The sequence below is a fragment of the Zosterops lateralis genome (assembly GCF_965231275.1).
Source record: "Zosterops lateralis genome assembly, chromosome: 1".
Taxonomy (NCBI): Eukaryota; Metazoa; Chordata; class Aves; order Passeriformes; family Zosteropidae; genus Zosterops; species Zosterops lateralis.
Window position 1 is genome coordinate 49298386 of NC_139762.1, and position 16424 is coordinate 49314809.

The following is a 16424-nucleotide window of genomic DNA, read 5'->3' on the forward strand; positions in this document are numbered from 1 at the left end:
TCAGGAAGAATACTCATATTCTTCAGCACTGTGGTGTCCAAAATCCATCCAGCCCATGTAGTCTCTGTCATTTATCCTGTGAGTAGGATCAATGCTCTGTACCCTGTTTGCCATAACTGAGGATCTTCCAGTGAAACCTAAGGAAAAGCATTTGGGAGAGCAGAGAGTAAGAGGACACATTTTCCAGGTTCACCCGTGTTCTGATCTGGCTTGTGCTCATTAGCAAATGTCTGCAATAGTTGATATTGACCTAATACAGGCCATGTAACACCACTTTCATGTCATTGGGGAAAACAGCAATAGAAAATTATAGGTAATGTCCTGGAAGTGGCTTGGATTTTTTCAGTACAGAAATAAAATAAACAGATCATTTTCTACCTCTAGCTGCAGGAACATTCTGCTCCTGTCTGACAAGAAGGAATATAGATAGATTTTTCCTTCTTCCTTCCTAGTTTACTAAAGAGAGAGTCCAAACTATTTCTCTCTATTCCTATAAAGCCCCAAGTTTGCTTGCTCATATTGGGAGAGCTGCTCTACATGCCAAATAACTCTTCTAGAGATCAGGCTCAAGCCTGAGAACACTGCAGCCCCATGTTGCTTAAAAAGACATAAATGTAAGCACAGGAGCTCTTACAGTGCAAATTCGGTAATAAGCAGGGTAGAGTTATGAATCCTAGATTTTGTGGAAAAGTGTCCTGAAATGGAGAAAGTTGTGTCTGGAGTCCACAGTTAGAGATACCTGCTGCTGGAATTATGCAGGACTTTTTACTATGTCAGGGATTTTTTTCATTGCTTATCCAAAGCCTTCATAGTTCTTTTCACAACGGGGCTGGATTTCTGATCTTGCCTTATCCTTTCTGTATGCCTTGCTTAAGGCATCAAAGAGACAAAAACTATCTGCAAGGAGAATTTATGCTTTTAAAAAATGGCCTGCAATCCTCTGTTTTCACAGCATCACATGATGTAACTAAAAAAATACAGGGAAAGGTAAATTAATTTTTCTCTGTACTCCCTGAAAACAGACAAAATTGATATATAACAATAATTAGATGGAGTTAAGCTTTGAGTGAGAAAGGGACAGATTTAATATATTAGTATTCAATGCAGACTGAGGCTTGAGGAATACTTGAATTGATCAAAAAGGAAAAAGAGCCCAAATTAAATCTCATATATCAAAATCTACACAATTGCTTTGCTTTCAGTTTCTTGTGTTTTGAAGAAACCTCTGTTGACTCTGTGCTTTTATGTTTCAAGGTCTTCCTCGTGTAATGCTCTATAATGACATGATCCAGTAAAACAAAAAGCAACTGCATTGCTTTGTCAGTGGTTGCAGGGAGTTGAAGGTACACACACATTAAAAAGCTGTGTTTAAGACACTTACCTAGAACAAAATGACAAAAAAATCAATTTTCCCTAGAATAGAATATCTATCATTAAATGCTTAAACCCCATGAAGTTCACATTCATAATTCAAAAAGTGTGATTAAGGTAATGACAGTGACTCCTTAGCACAATGACCGGGCAGGGCTCAGGCAGTGCAGAACTATCACTCAGACGTTGGTGCTTAAGAGAATTCTGAGCCTGCCATGACCTGAGGGCTGTAAAGGCTCCCCTGGTGCCACTTCTCTCTGGCCAGTCAAGGGCTCCTCAGAGGACATTAAATGTGCCTGTCACTGGCTTGAGAGCTACAGCCCTATCCAAGCTGAAAGCCTGCAGATGATGGCAATTGAAACCCTGGGTTACAAATTTCCTTACAGCACCTTAATTACCTTTCCTCAACCAGCTAGAGATTGTCATGTGGGTATTGCAGAATCAGTGTATGACAAACATATTCAAAATTGTAGCAGTTCAGCTACATGCCATCAACCCCTAAGCCCTTGAGAGAACTTAGCTCTCTCACATTTTAACTAGAAATACTTTACAAAACCAGCCTTTCTATTAATCATGAGGGCAAATGCCACTACTGGTGACTGCTAACACTAACAAAAGCCCAGACTCTTTCTCCCTAGATGGAATTTTCTGGTGATTATTATGGTTTAGACAGATGACTAATAGAGAGATGTGAGTGTCCTGCAGAAATTTCTGAAGTACTGCCCAGTCTTCACATTAAATGACAATATAATGTTTTGACTGCAACACTGTATATTGCTGTATGTATGTTATAAATTAAGTAAATACTGTGAATTTTCTCTCCTGTAACCAGCAACTACATCTATAAACTACAGTCCAACTAGCCTAGTCACATCACAAGTCACATCACATCATCTGCTTCCAGACCCTTTTTAGAGTTAATTATATATGTCAATAACATATATGTAGGAAATTGTCCCCCATATTAATATTTACAGGAAAAGACATCTTAAACCCAAAGGGGTTTTTTGATTTGTCTGGTTAATCGATTTGGAAATGTCAGCCACATATTTAAGAGAATATAATGGATACATAAACTAGAATGAGGAGTTTGGTTTCCATGTGGGTAGGCAATAATGACTATGCTGCAGAAAGGTAATGAGGATTCTGCTTTGCAGACTCCTGCAGTAACATTCTTATTCAATAACAGCCTTAAGTGTAGCACTGAATTGTGGAATTTCATATCTAAATTATCTTTCTATTAAACTGTATGAACAGCTAGAAGAAGTTCCTTGATGGATGTCGTGCAAATTGCTAACATGAGATGAAATCTTTCAGGCACTATTGGAAGTGATTTCATTTTTCTGTTGTTTCTAATTTGGCTGTGTTCTGAGTACACAGAGGAGAGTGTATGGCTGCATATGTAACACACAAAACCAGATGTGGCATCTCTTAATTGCTGACCACCACCACAGACAAGCACAGGACTTTGCCTAGCATAGAGGTCAGCAGGGGAGGGGTTAAATGACCTGCATTACGTGGAGAAAGCTCTTACTTATATAAAGTCAACTTCATCCTAAGCACAGTCTGGGCATGGGTGTGAATTAATTTCTCAATATCTGTATGTCCAGGTAATCCTAATCCTAATTACTGACTTCTTTTGAAACTCTCTTTCCTGTTTAGATGTCTTTTCTGTGTAGAGCAGGGCAAAGGCTGGAGTGAAGCTTTCATGAGTAAACAAAATTTCTCTAGTGGCTCCCGCTGAGGCTGGCAGCCCAAAGGCCACAGGCTGCCCATGGTGTTACTCTGTTGAGACACAGAGCAGTACAGAGATGAGACAGCTCAAAAGGGAAAATGTTTTCTTGGGGAAGTCTCAGTGGTCAATGATTCTGAGCCATCATTTTTACTGGTAGCACCAATGGTATGCTTTTCTGCCTATGTAAAATATACTCAGGTGTCAACAGGGACAGCTTTCCTCTTTCTCTTATGTAACACAATTGTTTCCTCAAGTGACTAATAAATCTCATTGTAAGAATGCCATTGTTCTACTGAGTTTTCATGTCCTTGTTACAGTGCTGTGGAGGTTTTAGATAAGTGCAAGATTGTGTTCCCAAGCTCCTTGAGACCAAAAAGACCAGAAATCAGTGTGTGTTGAAGAAAATATGCTTTTACTTCTCATTGCTTTTAATTATTGCACTAATAAATATGAATTCTATGTCTTGAAAGCTCTCATGCTATTGTAATTTCCTCTGGGGAAAAAAAAAAAATCCAATACTGAGAATATTTCCCTCGTACAGGGATCTCTGACTGAGGTGAGGCTAGCCATTTGGTTTGCATTTATCCTCAGAAATTTTTCCTGCTCTTTTAACTTTAAAAGAGGGAGGGAGGAAGGATTTTATCTAAATGAAAAACTTTAAAAAAAATGTAGTTGCTTTATCTGAGATAAAACATACCGAAAATACCACCAAAATACTATGGCAGTGAAAATAATTAAAAATAAAAGCTGCACTATAACCTAAGAGGTAGGAGACATTTTCTCTGGTTATCTTTGTATGACTGTCAGTCAGAGGCTGCCACAAAGAAATCATTTTTTTGGGGAGGGGTTTGGGAGAGAGCATTTGGAATGCTGTGTACTTCAGGGGTAACCAGGCAAAATCTAAATCCTTTCTTCTCTAAGAATTCAAGTTAGATGATGATAGGGTCATCTCAACTCCTAGGAACCCCTGCAGGAATCCCAGTGGCACAGGAGCAGGCTGTAACCAGTACCTTTTCTGGCTTGCTGGAGGTACTTGGCCAGCAGGGCTCCGATGTTGGCTCTGTGGTCGCCGCTGGCATCCAGCCGTGGCAGGGATTTCAGGGGCCCGGCAGATGGAGCGCGGGAGTGCCGCTGGTGCTCTGTCAGGCTCTGCTCCAGCTCGGCAGGCACAGGATTCCCATCGAGAGAGCCCCGGCTCTGCTGGCCCAAGGAGCTCACCGAGAGCACGGCAAGGAACAGGCAGATGCACAGCCCGCTGTACATTGCTGGGGAGAAAAGGGACAGTGGGCTTTTACAAGACCAGATTTACTACATTTTGTGCAGTCCCTAACCCCATCTTCCATTGGGAATGCTGGCTTCTGAGCAAACCAGGCTTGTGTTGGGTTGTTTTGTTTTTAATGTAGGTAACTGCAGGATCTGTCTTACGTTGGAAAACACTTATGTGAATAGCTAAATATCCTTGCTAAAGAGGACGATACAGGTAATTAATTTTGTTTCTCCCAGCCTAGTATCTCCCTGATCTACTCAATTCTCATTTGCTTTTCTTTTTTTTTTTTTTTTTTTTTTTTTTTTTAAGCTGTATTTCATAAAAACTTAAGGGACTTGAATCCATCTCTCTGAAAAAACTCATTATCCAAACACTTCACTATTTTGCTATTGCGTTAAAACCCTGCTGTTATTACAGATACTCAGTTTTGACAATTCTATGAAGAGCCTTTATTCTACCAACCTTAATTGATTTGAACTTTAATGTTCAAGAGGTTTCATCTCATCATACACAAAAAGAAAAAAACCAAAAACTTGCCCCAGTGAAAGAAAACCCAAAATCTAATACTCCTGCCCCAAAGCATTTGATCTAATAGCTGGAGTGGTAAAAGCTGTATAGTTAAAAGCTGTAAGAAATAAAGTGCAACTTAATAATCTTCTTCATATTAAACAGGAAATTTAGATACCTAGTGCTTCCTTAAATGTGTACTAAACAAAACAATGTTGTTTATTAAATCGTTTTATCACATAAGCTGAAATGGTATTATTTCCTGGAAACACAGAAACTGGTCTGTGTGAGACACTCTGCCTTTAGACCTCCTCATTGCCAGGGTAAGGGATCACACTGAAACAACCACCTGCATTTCAGTGCTAGCACAGTTTAGGAAGCTCTGTAACAGAACCCATCCACCAGAAAAGCCAAGTGACAAGAAAGCCTGCTTGTTCCTTCCCAAAGTCTCTTCCACAGCTATTGCAGACTGACACATCCTCTTTCCAAAGAACAGTATTAATAAGCTCTCAGGCACATTTGCCTCCATTTGGCATCCCTCTTGCCCTATTCCTGCCATAGTAGGAGGCTGAAGAGTCTTTAGAAAGTAATTGACATCATGTGGCTTTGTAAGATTTTACTTATTATCTGTCAATTACCAATAGCATTTTTGAACAGGATTTTGAACATTTTTGAACATTTCCTTCAGCCTCAAAGAAGTACTCATCTTCAAAATGAACCCTGATGGTCTTTCTCCAGAAAGAAAGAATATAAACCTGAGAATAAGCATATTCTGAACAACACTGAAATATTAACCTGTACTGGTTGCTAGGTACTTATTCTGCCAAAGAACTATTATTGACACACATTTTTACAGAGGCAGCAGAGCTAAAGACTGAAAAATACTAACTTAAATATAAGCAGAGGAAAACTAAATGAGGAAGGCTTTAAGATGTAAATTATGAGTACTGTTACTGTGCTTTTCTTCTCATTTTTCTTGCTCCAGAAGATTACAGGCAGTCTTTCCTTAATGCCCTGTAATAGGCACAGGTGAACACAGTCCAAGGTAACAATTTAAGTGGAATGTTGTCCGAAACCTGGGCACAACCTGCTCCACTCCTTTAGAAGGTGGAGCAGACACTCCATTACCTGCACATGAAACTCAATTGCTCGCATTCAAACTTCAGCATCAGGACAAAGAGACATGGCTCTGCTAGGAAAGCAGTTGTGTTGGTTTTGGCTGGGATAGAGTTAATTTTTTTCTTAGTAGCTGTGGTTTGGATTCAGTATGAGAATAATGTTGACAACAGACTGATGTTTTGGTTGTTGCCAAGCAGTTCTTGCCCTGAGTCGAGGACTTTTCAATATCTCAGGTGCACATGAAAATAAGGGAGGAGCAAGGCCAAGACAAATAACCTGAACTGGCCAAAGAGATATTCCATACTATAGGACATCGTGGTCAATATTTAAAAGGGGAATTGGCTGGGAGCTGCCAATTGCTGCTTGATGATGGGCTGGGCATTGGTCAGCAGGTGGTAGGCAATTGAATTGAGCAATAGATTTTTATCTAGTCTTTTCCTTTTCCTTTTCCTTTTCCTTTTCCTTTTCCTTTTCCTTTTCCTTTTCCTTTCCCTTTCCCCTATTATTAAACTCTCCTTGTCTCAGCCCATGGGTTTTACATTTTTCCAGTTCTCCTCCCCATCTCACTGGCTTGGAGGGGCTGGTGAAGAAGTAGCTGTGTGGTACACAGTTGCCAGCTGGGGCTAAACTATGACTGGAGTATTGAAGAAACTGCAGAGTCCTTCCTGACATGACCTAACCTTGTCTGTCCTTCCCTGTGTTCAGATCAACTGACAATTATGGAAATACCTCTGCACAGTCTTGAAAAGATAGTCTATTAGTCCATGCTCAGTTTGGGTTTTTTTTTGTTTTTTTTTTTTCAAATCTGCACTGCTAAATGTCCTCTCTATGGACAGCATTACAAACACAAGATCACCTGTGCAATTTTCTTCAGAAGGGCTTTCAAAGCCGACTTCTACATAATTTAATCTGTCTGAAGTCATGTCCTAAGTGGTTACTGAATGTAAATCCCCAAATCTCTCAATTCCCTATCCAAAAGAAGAAGATTATCAGCTCCCAAAATTAGGCTGTTGTTTAGGTTGCTAATATGATCTGACATTAGGGCATCCAGCAATAATACCCTGTGACACACAGTGATACATTTTGACTATCAAAGTTCCCATTAGATTAGAAAACATAGCCTTAGCATATTGTGCTAAGCACTTTAATTACTGACTGGGTTTAGTACAGCTTAATAAAGCCACCTCAGCAAACTCTACTTGAATTTCCTTGATTAATGCAAGATGTGATGCCATTGCAGTAGGAACTGAAACAGTTCTGCACCCATCAGGATCCCCTCCATACACCCTGCAGAATAGGAAAAGCAGAACAAATACTTCTTTTTCTCCCCAGTGAGATTCTGTTAGACAGTATTTTGACAAAGCTAGCAGAGGAGATGAGATGGGCCACCCAGAAGGAGGCAGAGACTCAAACATTAGTCTGACAGGTCTAAAAATATCAGTTCTTTATCTGAAGACATATTTCTTATCTCTACTAGATTCGATCCAGGATTCCTTTTCTCTTCCCTTCCATAGTTTCATCATGCCTTTCCCTTAAACCTGATGGTTCATTTCCCTAACATTCCACCTCTCACTATTCCATCACTCAGAGCTTAAACTCTCCCAGGTCTCACTAGTATTCTAGAAGGGCTTTCAAGAGGAAAAGAAGATTGAGGAGAGAGTCAAGTTGCACTAGCAGACATAAATTATTTTTAAAAGGTGTTTTTTCTATCGATTTCAGTGATACTTTACTTCTGATGCTGAAAATTTTATACTATTTGAAAGTAGCAAAGTACTTGCTTGACATAAATAGCTAGAATTGTTATGCTGTGAGTAGAACTTTAGCTGAACCCTATGGCTATGTTGTATATGTCACAGATGTAGCATAGTGAAAGCTGGAGCTAACAATCTGAACATTAATAATGGTTAGAACAGACAAAGCTGGCAGCTTAATTATTATTTAAAAATCAGTAGCCAGAGTGGACAGCCCCCAAATTGTGGCATATGAACTGTAACAACACTATTACAACATGGACTAGGGAACTGGGTGGAACTCCTACCGAAACCAATCTAAGAGGATGTAAAAATGACCATATAGCAATCACTCAGTAGAAAAAACAATGAAGGGTGACAATACCACAGCCCCTAACATGGCTCCTGCTCCAGACTGCCACATGACAGATGTGTAAGCTCACATTTAAGTTTACATATTTGCCCAGGAATTTCTTTTTCCATGGTCCCTCTTTGCAGGCACTTGGCTGGAGCTACCAGGTATTATAATTGCCAATAAACTTATCTAATGGAGATGAGACCCCAATGTCAAAAATTTCTATAACACCTAGGTTTTAAGGAAATTAGGTTTTGGAATTTTTTGCTCTTCTTCTAATCCTGTGTCTATTGTTGAATAACTACAAAATGGAAGAGCTACAATCTAATTGCCTTTTATTGCAGTCAGATCTCCCTTTTCCCACTAACCAGCAAGCTGGATGGTTCTGTGAGCATATACACCTCCCAGACTTGGTAGCCACATTTTATTGAGATCTAAGCCTCAGCTAGTTATAACTATCAAATATATCATATTTTTTAAATTGGATTATAACAAATCATTCCATCAGGAGTATGCAGGAATACCTGAGGGTTCTGCTTTCCTCTTGATGTTAATGGTTACACACAACCTGCACAGGCTTTAGTTATCTGAAATCTAGCCTCTATTTGTTTGCTATATTTTCAAGACATAACACTTTTCATATAATTTCAGAACTACAGATGAGGCCTGAATAACAGTGGCTGTTCATGTATTATCATAAATTATGCCCCTAATCTGTTCAGCTAAATTTCAACCACATTTTATTCCAAGCTATATCGATTTCAAAACATGCTGTGATGGCAGATTACTGCCTGTGGTTTGCAATGTGTTAAACATCTCATATCAAACCTATTTGGTGACAGGTAATTCAAATACAGATTGCCAACTGAGATCCAAGTCTTTCTCTTTGCATCTGCATGAAAACTAACAGTAATTCATAAAAACAGCTACTTCACTGAAAGCCTGAGGTGATTTCTAGTAGAATAACTACAAAATGCACAACGAAACAAACATAGATAATCAAAATAAACAGAAATGAGTAAAAAGCATAAAAGCGCCTAATGTGATTGTATTTATGAAGTTAGATTAAGAAAAAATGATTAGTCAAAAGAAAAAAAAAAAAAAGGATTTGCATCTTGCAAGGTATTCCTCACACTTACAGAAATTCCTCTTCCTTCCCATTAATGAGAGGTAATACTGAAGAGGACATTTTATTGTGAGGTCTGGCTTTGTGGAGCAACGATTGAGCAATTCACCTCAGCTATCATTTACCGTTGTGTCTTTTTTCATAATAAATTCTTAAGAGTACTTGTTTCCAGCAGTGTTCTTGAACACCCCAGCATCACCTTTGCTGCAGCTACTCTGCACAGATATCCCTGAAGACACCGAGCTCTAGTGGAATGAGCAAGGCAAGATGGAGTGAGTGGCCTTTATTTTGATATTTCCTGGCCCTGTCTTTTCACCTTTCTTCCTCTGTTTCCCTGCTACACTCGTTTTCTTGTTAAAAGAGGTGGATCTGGTCTGCAGCACTGAACAGCTGACAAACCTTAAGACCTATATAAGTGTTTGACAAGCTCTGGGCTTCACTAAGGTTGGAGACCATGCTTCCCAAAGGAATGGATGGCGTCCTGCAGTGGCTGGTTGATTGGTTCTCTGTTCTGTTTTTACAACGACAGCAATCAGGCCTAGACCCCTTCTCTGTGGTGGCAAGACCTACGGGAATGACCTGAAATTGCGTTACAGGAGGTTTAGGTTGGATATAAGAAAAAGATTATTTATCCAGACTCTGGGGTTTGGGCACTGGCTCTCCAGGGCAGTGGCCACAGCACCAGCCTGACACAGAGTTCAAGAAGCCTCTGGCAACGCTCTTGGGCACACGGTGTGGCCCTGTGCAGGGCCAGGAGCTGGACTCGATCCTTAAGGGTCCCTTCCAACTCATAATTCTCTGTGGTTTTCTGGTGCTAATCCCTGCAAAGATAAGGACTGTGCTATGACAGGACTCAAGCGGAATCCGGGCGGACGACAGCTGACCAGCCCCTCCGCTCGTTCCGGCGGCTTGTTGGGGGCGTTGACACTCAAAGACAAGAGCCTTATCCACGGGCCGCCCCCGCTGCCCCCACACCAGGGGCGGGCAGGGCGGCTCCGGCGGCTCCCGGCGCATCCCCAGCCCGTGAGGGAGCGGGAGGCCCGGCCGGGCCCGCCCCACGCCCCGCCCCGCCCGTGCCCGTGCCCGCGGCCTGCGGCGCTGCCGGGGCCGAGCGGTGTCTGCGGGGCCCGAGCGGTGTCTGTCTGCGGGTGAGCTCGCTGTCCCGGGGTGAGGTGAACTCGCTGTCCCGGGGTGAGCTGAGCTCGCTGCCGGGCCCGGAGCGGGGGCAGAGGGAACGCGGCGGGGAACGGGCCCAGAGCGATGCGGGGCGAGTTGCTGGCGGAGGAGCGGCGGCGCCGCCGGTGCGGCCCGGCCCTCCCTCTCTTCCTTTCCCTTCTCTTCCCTTCCCTTCCTTTTCCCCACTTCCTCCTGTGCCAGTGCCGCCGCTTTTCCCGGGCAGGGCGCGGGTTTATCCCCTGGGTAGGCGGCCCGCTGCCCTGCTGGGGCCGGGGGGGGACAGGGAGAGGAAGAGGAAGGGGAGGAAGGGGAGGAAGGCGATCATGTGCCGGGAGGCGGGCGGGCCGTGTCTGGGAAAGGGATCTCCCTCTCCGGGAAAGGGACCTCTCTCTCCGGGAAAGGGGGTGCCTGCGGCGCTCGGGGGATGCTCAGCGGGCAGGGCCGCCTCTCCTTCTGCTGGCGGGCCCGGAGGAGGTTTGCTTTTCCTCCCTCCTTGCGATCCTAGCCCGGAAAATCCACCCTCCTCGAGGTACGGCGACCTGTTTGTCCTGCTGTTAACAGCCCCCGGCTTCCATCGCCGGGGAAAATGTTGTGCTGAGGGTTAATTTTAGCGCCAGGCTGAATTTAGGCACCTTGGGAGAGGCACTGCCTGCCTTCAGCACCCGAATTTAAAGTGGGTCATTCATTGCTGGAGTGCAGCGGGTTTAATCTGTGTTGAGGTGAGGCTGGTGCATCTGCAGGGAGAGCAGGTTAAACCCTCAGCCTTTGGTGACCAGCAGCAGTTCAGGTTACTCATTGATGGAGCTGACACTCAGCACTTCGCTGTAGTCAGGTGTAAATAGACACACAGTGCCGACTTTAACCTGGAAAGTATTCACCGCAAATACTAGACTTGTTTAAAGAGGTCGTTTGTTTGTTTGTTTGTTTGTTTGTTTGTTTGTTTTAAAATAGTGTTAATGTGCTTAAAGGCATAAGACATGAGCATAAGATCATCACTGTGTTTTTGCACAACGCTGTCAATACTTTTTACTGTGTGCATTCGTCCTCTTGGTTTATATAATATCTGTGTATTGTATGTGTTGTGTTGAATATTAATTGCTATGAGAGTTGTTATTTTGTGCTGGAAATCATAGTGTTTTGGGATGTTGTTAGTGAATCCAACATCCTGAGAAGGCTCATTTCTATTTATAAGTCCGTAGGGGTGCTACTATTTTTAGTAGATGTTTTTCGTCAGCTTTGCAGTTTTAAGTAGGCCAGATGCAGAGTGATTTGGGGTTTGTTTGTTTGTTTGTTTGCTGATGGTGTTCATGGCCATAAACTTCGCATAAAATGCACCAATGATCTTCTTGTTGTGGCACAAATCCGTAATTTTAGGAGTTTTTATTCATGTGTTAAGCTTTGTCAGGATGAATGTTGCTTTCTATAGACTTGGTATGTTGAAAAAGAAATATATGACTTTTTAACAACGCTGGGATTTGTGAAGTACTAAGCTCAGTTCAGATGGATTAGGCATTCTTTTCGGTGCATTTTGGCTTGAGTGTGGTTGTCTTGATGCAAAGTGGTCTAATTTTCATAAATTCTCCACTGTTTAGCCATGACTTTTTTTCAAAGTGAGTTTAGGACAATTGTTCTAGGCCTTCATTCATGAGAAAGAATGTATAGACTTTAGACTTTAACATTTTAAACTTTATCAGAGCATCATAGCTAAACATACAGTTATTAACACATCTTTGTTAAAATGTTTTACAGGGCCAAACCTAGTTTCTAGCAAGCACAACTAATGGATTTCACTCAGTGAATTAAGTCAGCATGCACAATATTACCAGTGATTTTGCAGAAGGTATTGATGACATGGTAATGGCAAATCACACTTGTGATAGCAGGGACTGTGATTTCGCATGATTAGGCAACAGTATCCAGCAACTCAGATGAGTCATTTTGAAGGATCACAGATTGTTGCATGTTAAACATTCTCTAATTTAACTGTATCTGGCAAATATCTGCTCTTGATTTGGAATCGTTAGCAACTGTGTTAAAAGACAGTTTGTACATTACCTCTAAGCCTTGCTGTCTTAAATTCAGCTAGAAGTAGAATTAAGAACAAAAAGTTGAAAAAAGTAATCTCAGAACCAAAAAGAACCAACTGATTATCTTCTAATGATGCTGTGCTTTTCATATTAAGTTCAGCTTCTCACTTATAGCTGAAGCCCTAAAATAGCATCACTTCAGACATCAGGAGTTAATTTCTACCTTGCACTGACAGAAAAATAAATTATGTGGAGGTGTGTTAAAATAAGTATTTTCTCCTGAAGGTTCAGATGTGGGTCTTTGCTAGAACTTGTTGCTGCTTGGACCAGATAATTGTTTCCTTACAGTGTCCTCTAAGAAGAAAAGTAGAGCTGGAATGTAAAACCTGAAACTTCCTTTTGTTTTGAAGCGCTTTCAAAAGCTGTAAAAGAGGAGTTAAGGGTGAAAAAAAAATCTTACAAAAGTTTATCCCATTCTGAAATGGATGTCAGTTTATTGAAACGCTGTTTTCTTTAAGAACTCTGAAGAATTTTCAGGGGTTGTTTGCCTGGAATAAACTTCTGCACCATTTTGTGGAATAGTTTTTGAGGGAGTGACAGAATCCTGAGTGTTCTCACTAATACATAAAATGCCTGAGCTATTTCAGGAAGAGTCCCACAATTCTGTGCTAGCAAAAGAATAGCTTTTCTTGTCCAAGTAGTATCTGGCTGGCAGCCTTGGGACATTTTTTTTGTTGTTGATTTGGGAAAAAAACAAACAAACATGTAGGAGTAGTCAGTGTTATGAGCCAGTATCATGCTTGGTGTTTGAGGCAATCAATGAGGTGTTTGGCATCTTTAAAAAATTGTGGTTTGTACCTGAAGAAATGCAGATGTGATAAAATAGGTATACTTTTGATATCTAAATGGTTTCTTTGGCCCAGAGTTAACTCTGAGAAACTGAATGGATATTGAGCCCTTATTGCTTATTTGGTGTTCAATGGAGAAAGTTTGCCATGAAATCTTGATTTCTGTGAGCTGATGTTAGGTGGCCTAGAAAATCAGGTTCAGAGAGCATGTAACAGATGGGAAGAAGAGTTAATACCAGATTTGTTGGAGGTTTTTTAACCGTCTTTCCCTTATTTTTGTATCACTTCCCCTTTATGCCCACCTCTCCCTCCCTGCTTTTGAAAGAAATCATTAGCATTTTTTTCTTTATATTTTTTATTGTATGCAGGTATTGCTTGTGACTGGAATGTGTATGTGTACATAAAACATACAAAAATACTGTATACATGTGTTAACTGTGGGGAGCTGACTGTACTAAACCTTAAAATCCTGATGTAGTTTCAGGTCTTCAGCAAGATTAGTTCACAACTTTAAACCAAAAGAAAGGGCCATGGGGTTTTTTTTTAAGAAAACTATAGTTTTGGTTTGATAATTAATTAAATAAGAGTTGTGACTAGATGGTCTTCAAGGTCCGTTCCAATCCATAGCATTTTCTGATTCTATGAAGTGCTTACTATCAGTTAGAATGTATAGGTTGTAAATGGGATGATATGTTGTCAGTTCTATATCTGGGATACTTTCTCTGTGTTCTGAGGGCCTGACAGTGATAACACAAACAGAATTCAGTTTTGTAGTTTGCAATGCTTAAGTGTGTTGAGTGCAGCTGAGATCTGAGGCAGACCTTGGGAACATGTTATGGTGCGTCCTTTTTGTTAGTTCTTAGTATTTTCTTAAAATAGAATATAGTTGCATATTAGCTCAGTTGTTCAGATCATGGTTCTAAATAATGTCAGGGCTCAGGTTTGATCCCTGTATGCGCCATTCATTCTGGTTTGAGCACATTTTAAAAGCAGAAGTCTGGGATATGCTGGTAAGAAGGAGTCCAGAGAGGAGGAGACAATGAAGATGAAAGGAAGGCCAATGCTGATGCCAAATTTATAAGCTGCCGTTTTTCTCAGCTCTTGTAGAATAAGAAATGGAGTGTTTTGAAAAGGACAATAGTGTTTTGGAGGACATGGCTCAGTAACAGGGTTTCTTCTGCTGCAGGGAAAACTAGTCCAAGGTTGGAGCACTTTGATTTGACTTTGTGAATCTCTGAGTCTCACTCTTGGGATGGAGAAAGGTGACACTGCTGTTTCCTCAGATGCTCTACTAGCCAAAAAAATGTATTTTTTTTTTCTTTCTCCTTTTCAGTTTTGTTCAGTGGTCTGAGAAAAAATATTATTCAGTACAAATGTGTGCAATTGCCCTGTTCCTTTTGTTAGGTCACCATTGGAGCATAGGAAATTGGTGGTTTGTTGTTTTGGTTTTGTTTTTACACGGCCAAGTTACTTATGGTAAAAACTGCAACTTCAGGAGGAGCAGAGCTTCTCTAGTTCTGAACACTCAGATAGAGCCAAACTCTTATTTGTAAGGAGCTCTCTCCTGTATGCTGGTAAATCTTGCCCTTCCCCTCCAGTGGGAAACCTTCCCAGTCTTTAAATGGGTTACATATTTGTAACTTGTAATTCCTGCTGTGTTGCCTAATTGAAAAGCTAGAATATTGCCAAAGCACTCTACAGTATCTTCTGCTTATGTTTGGGGAATTTTATGGGTGTGCATCAGTTTGAATTTTTCAGTCTTACTTTGATTAAAGTGTCTGGCCCGGGTTTGGGGTTTTTTTGTTGGTGGTGTTTTGTTTTGTTTTAATATCCCTTCATGTTCGCTAAGGAATGTTTGTTTTGAACAGAACAGTGCTTCAGATGGTGTTTTTAAAGGCATTGAAACATTAAAATGTTTCTGAGGCAGTGATGTGTTGCAGCTAGAGACAGAATGAGTGCAGGGATTGGAAGGGATTTAAGTGCCCGTCAGGAACAGGAGCAGTGACTATCAGGAGGTCACTAGTAATGTATCCGCTACAAGCAGATTTCAGGAAAATTAGTTCTTTTAGTTATATAAACAGAGGAGGGACAGAGTGTGTGCAAAGTGAGTTTTGTTCATTTGTAGTGGAAAACTGTAAAAAATGTGTCCAGGTAAGCTTTGGAGGCAGTCTCCAGCTCTTTGGGATTTTCTCCTCTCCCCTGATTTCTAATTAGCATTATTTCTTCTTCTTTAGAATTGAGTTTATCTCTTTTGGCTCTTAATCAGGGTGTGTGCTGGTACTGTCAGAAAGTACACTGAGAGAATTCTGCTAACGCTTCTGCAGGTTAATACAGCTTCATACCAGAAACTCTCAGTTTCTTGGACTTCCAGTATGAAGTGTCGACACATAATTGTATATTCTGTCCAAGGTGTTGGCAAGGGTAATTTGTGTCTCTGCCTAGGTAAAGAATGAAGTTGGGCTTCATGATTGTGACAGGGCAAACAATGGTTCAAGACCATTTTTCTTAAGGTATATTAAAATTGTCTGAAACTGTCTTTAAGTATAACTTAAATATTTGAATGTTAATGTTACGATACCAATTACTGTATTAAGCTCTGTTCTTGTGAGAAATTTTGGGTTTATCTGTGCCATGTAGTGTGCTCTTATATATAGCAGGTAGTGTAAGCAGCAATGTCAGCCCTTTTATGAGAAAATAGCTCCTTTGGTAAGTAATTTGTCTCCTATGAGGAAAGTTTTTAGAAAGGAAATGTTGGGGTTTTTTGGTATTTTTATGTGTGTGTTTTTGTTTGGTTGGGTTTTGGTTTTTGTTTTGTTATGAGTGAAAATTGCTGTTCTTTCAGTGTCAGCTTTTTTTACTAGCCTGTAGTTTTCACAATGCTTGAGCATCTTGGCCACTGTATTGGCCATATCATCCTATTTTACTCATTGGAAAAAAAAAGAAATATTTTCAGATTACTTTTTAACATTCACAGAAAAGCTTTTTATGGTGGGAGGTTTTGGGTCATATTTAGTGTTGTCAGGACACATAATAAGTATTCTAGATATTCAGTATGTTGTGACACAATGTTACATTGTGTACCTAGTTACTTTATGCAAATTTGACTTCTCTGATATTTTAACCTAAATTAGCATTGGCTTTTCCCAATAGCCTCCATGTGACA

The 16424-nt window shown here is 40.8% G+C and overlaps 2 protein-coding genes across 4 annotated transcripts in view; one reads left to right on the top strand and one right to left on the bottom strand.

Annotated features, from left to right (window-relative positions):
* On the bottom strand, window positions 1-11100 carry LOC310913928 (cholecystokinin-like; the record flags this gene model as incomplete). The annotated part of the gene is made up of 3 exons (XM_083869776.1): window positions 11019-11100; window positions 4117-4371; window positions 1-137 (listed from the first exon to the last, which is right to left on the bottom strand). The coding sequence occupies exons 2-3, from the start codon at window positions 4367-4369 to the stop codon at window positions 1-3; spliced, it is 390 nt and encodes a 129-aa protein (XP_083725902.1). The 5' UTR covers window positions 4370-4371; window positions 11019-11100.
* The window catches only part of STARD3NL (STARD3 N-terminal like), a 21831-nt gene continuing 15706 nt past the window's right edge, over window positions 10300-16424 (top strand). For all 3 annotated transcript variants that reach the window (XM_083869748.1, XM_083869749.1, XM_083869750.1), the window contains exon 1: window positions 10300-10401. The gene's annotated coding sequence lies outside the window, so the exon portion shown is untranslated. The remainder of the gene's footprint in view (window positions 10402-16424) is intronic.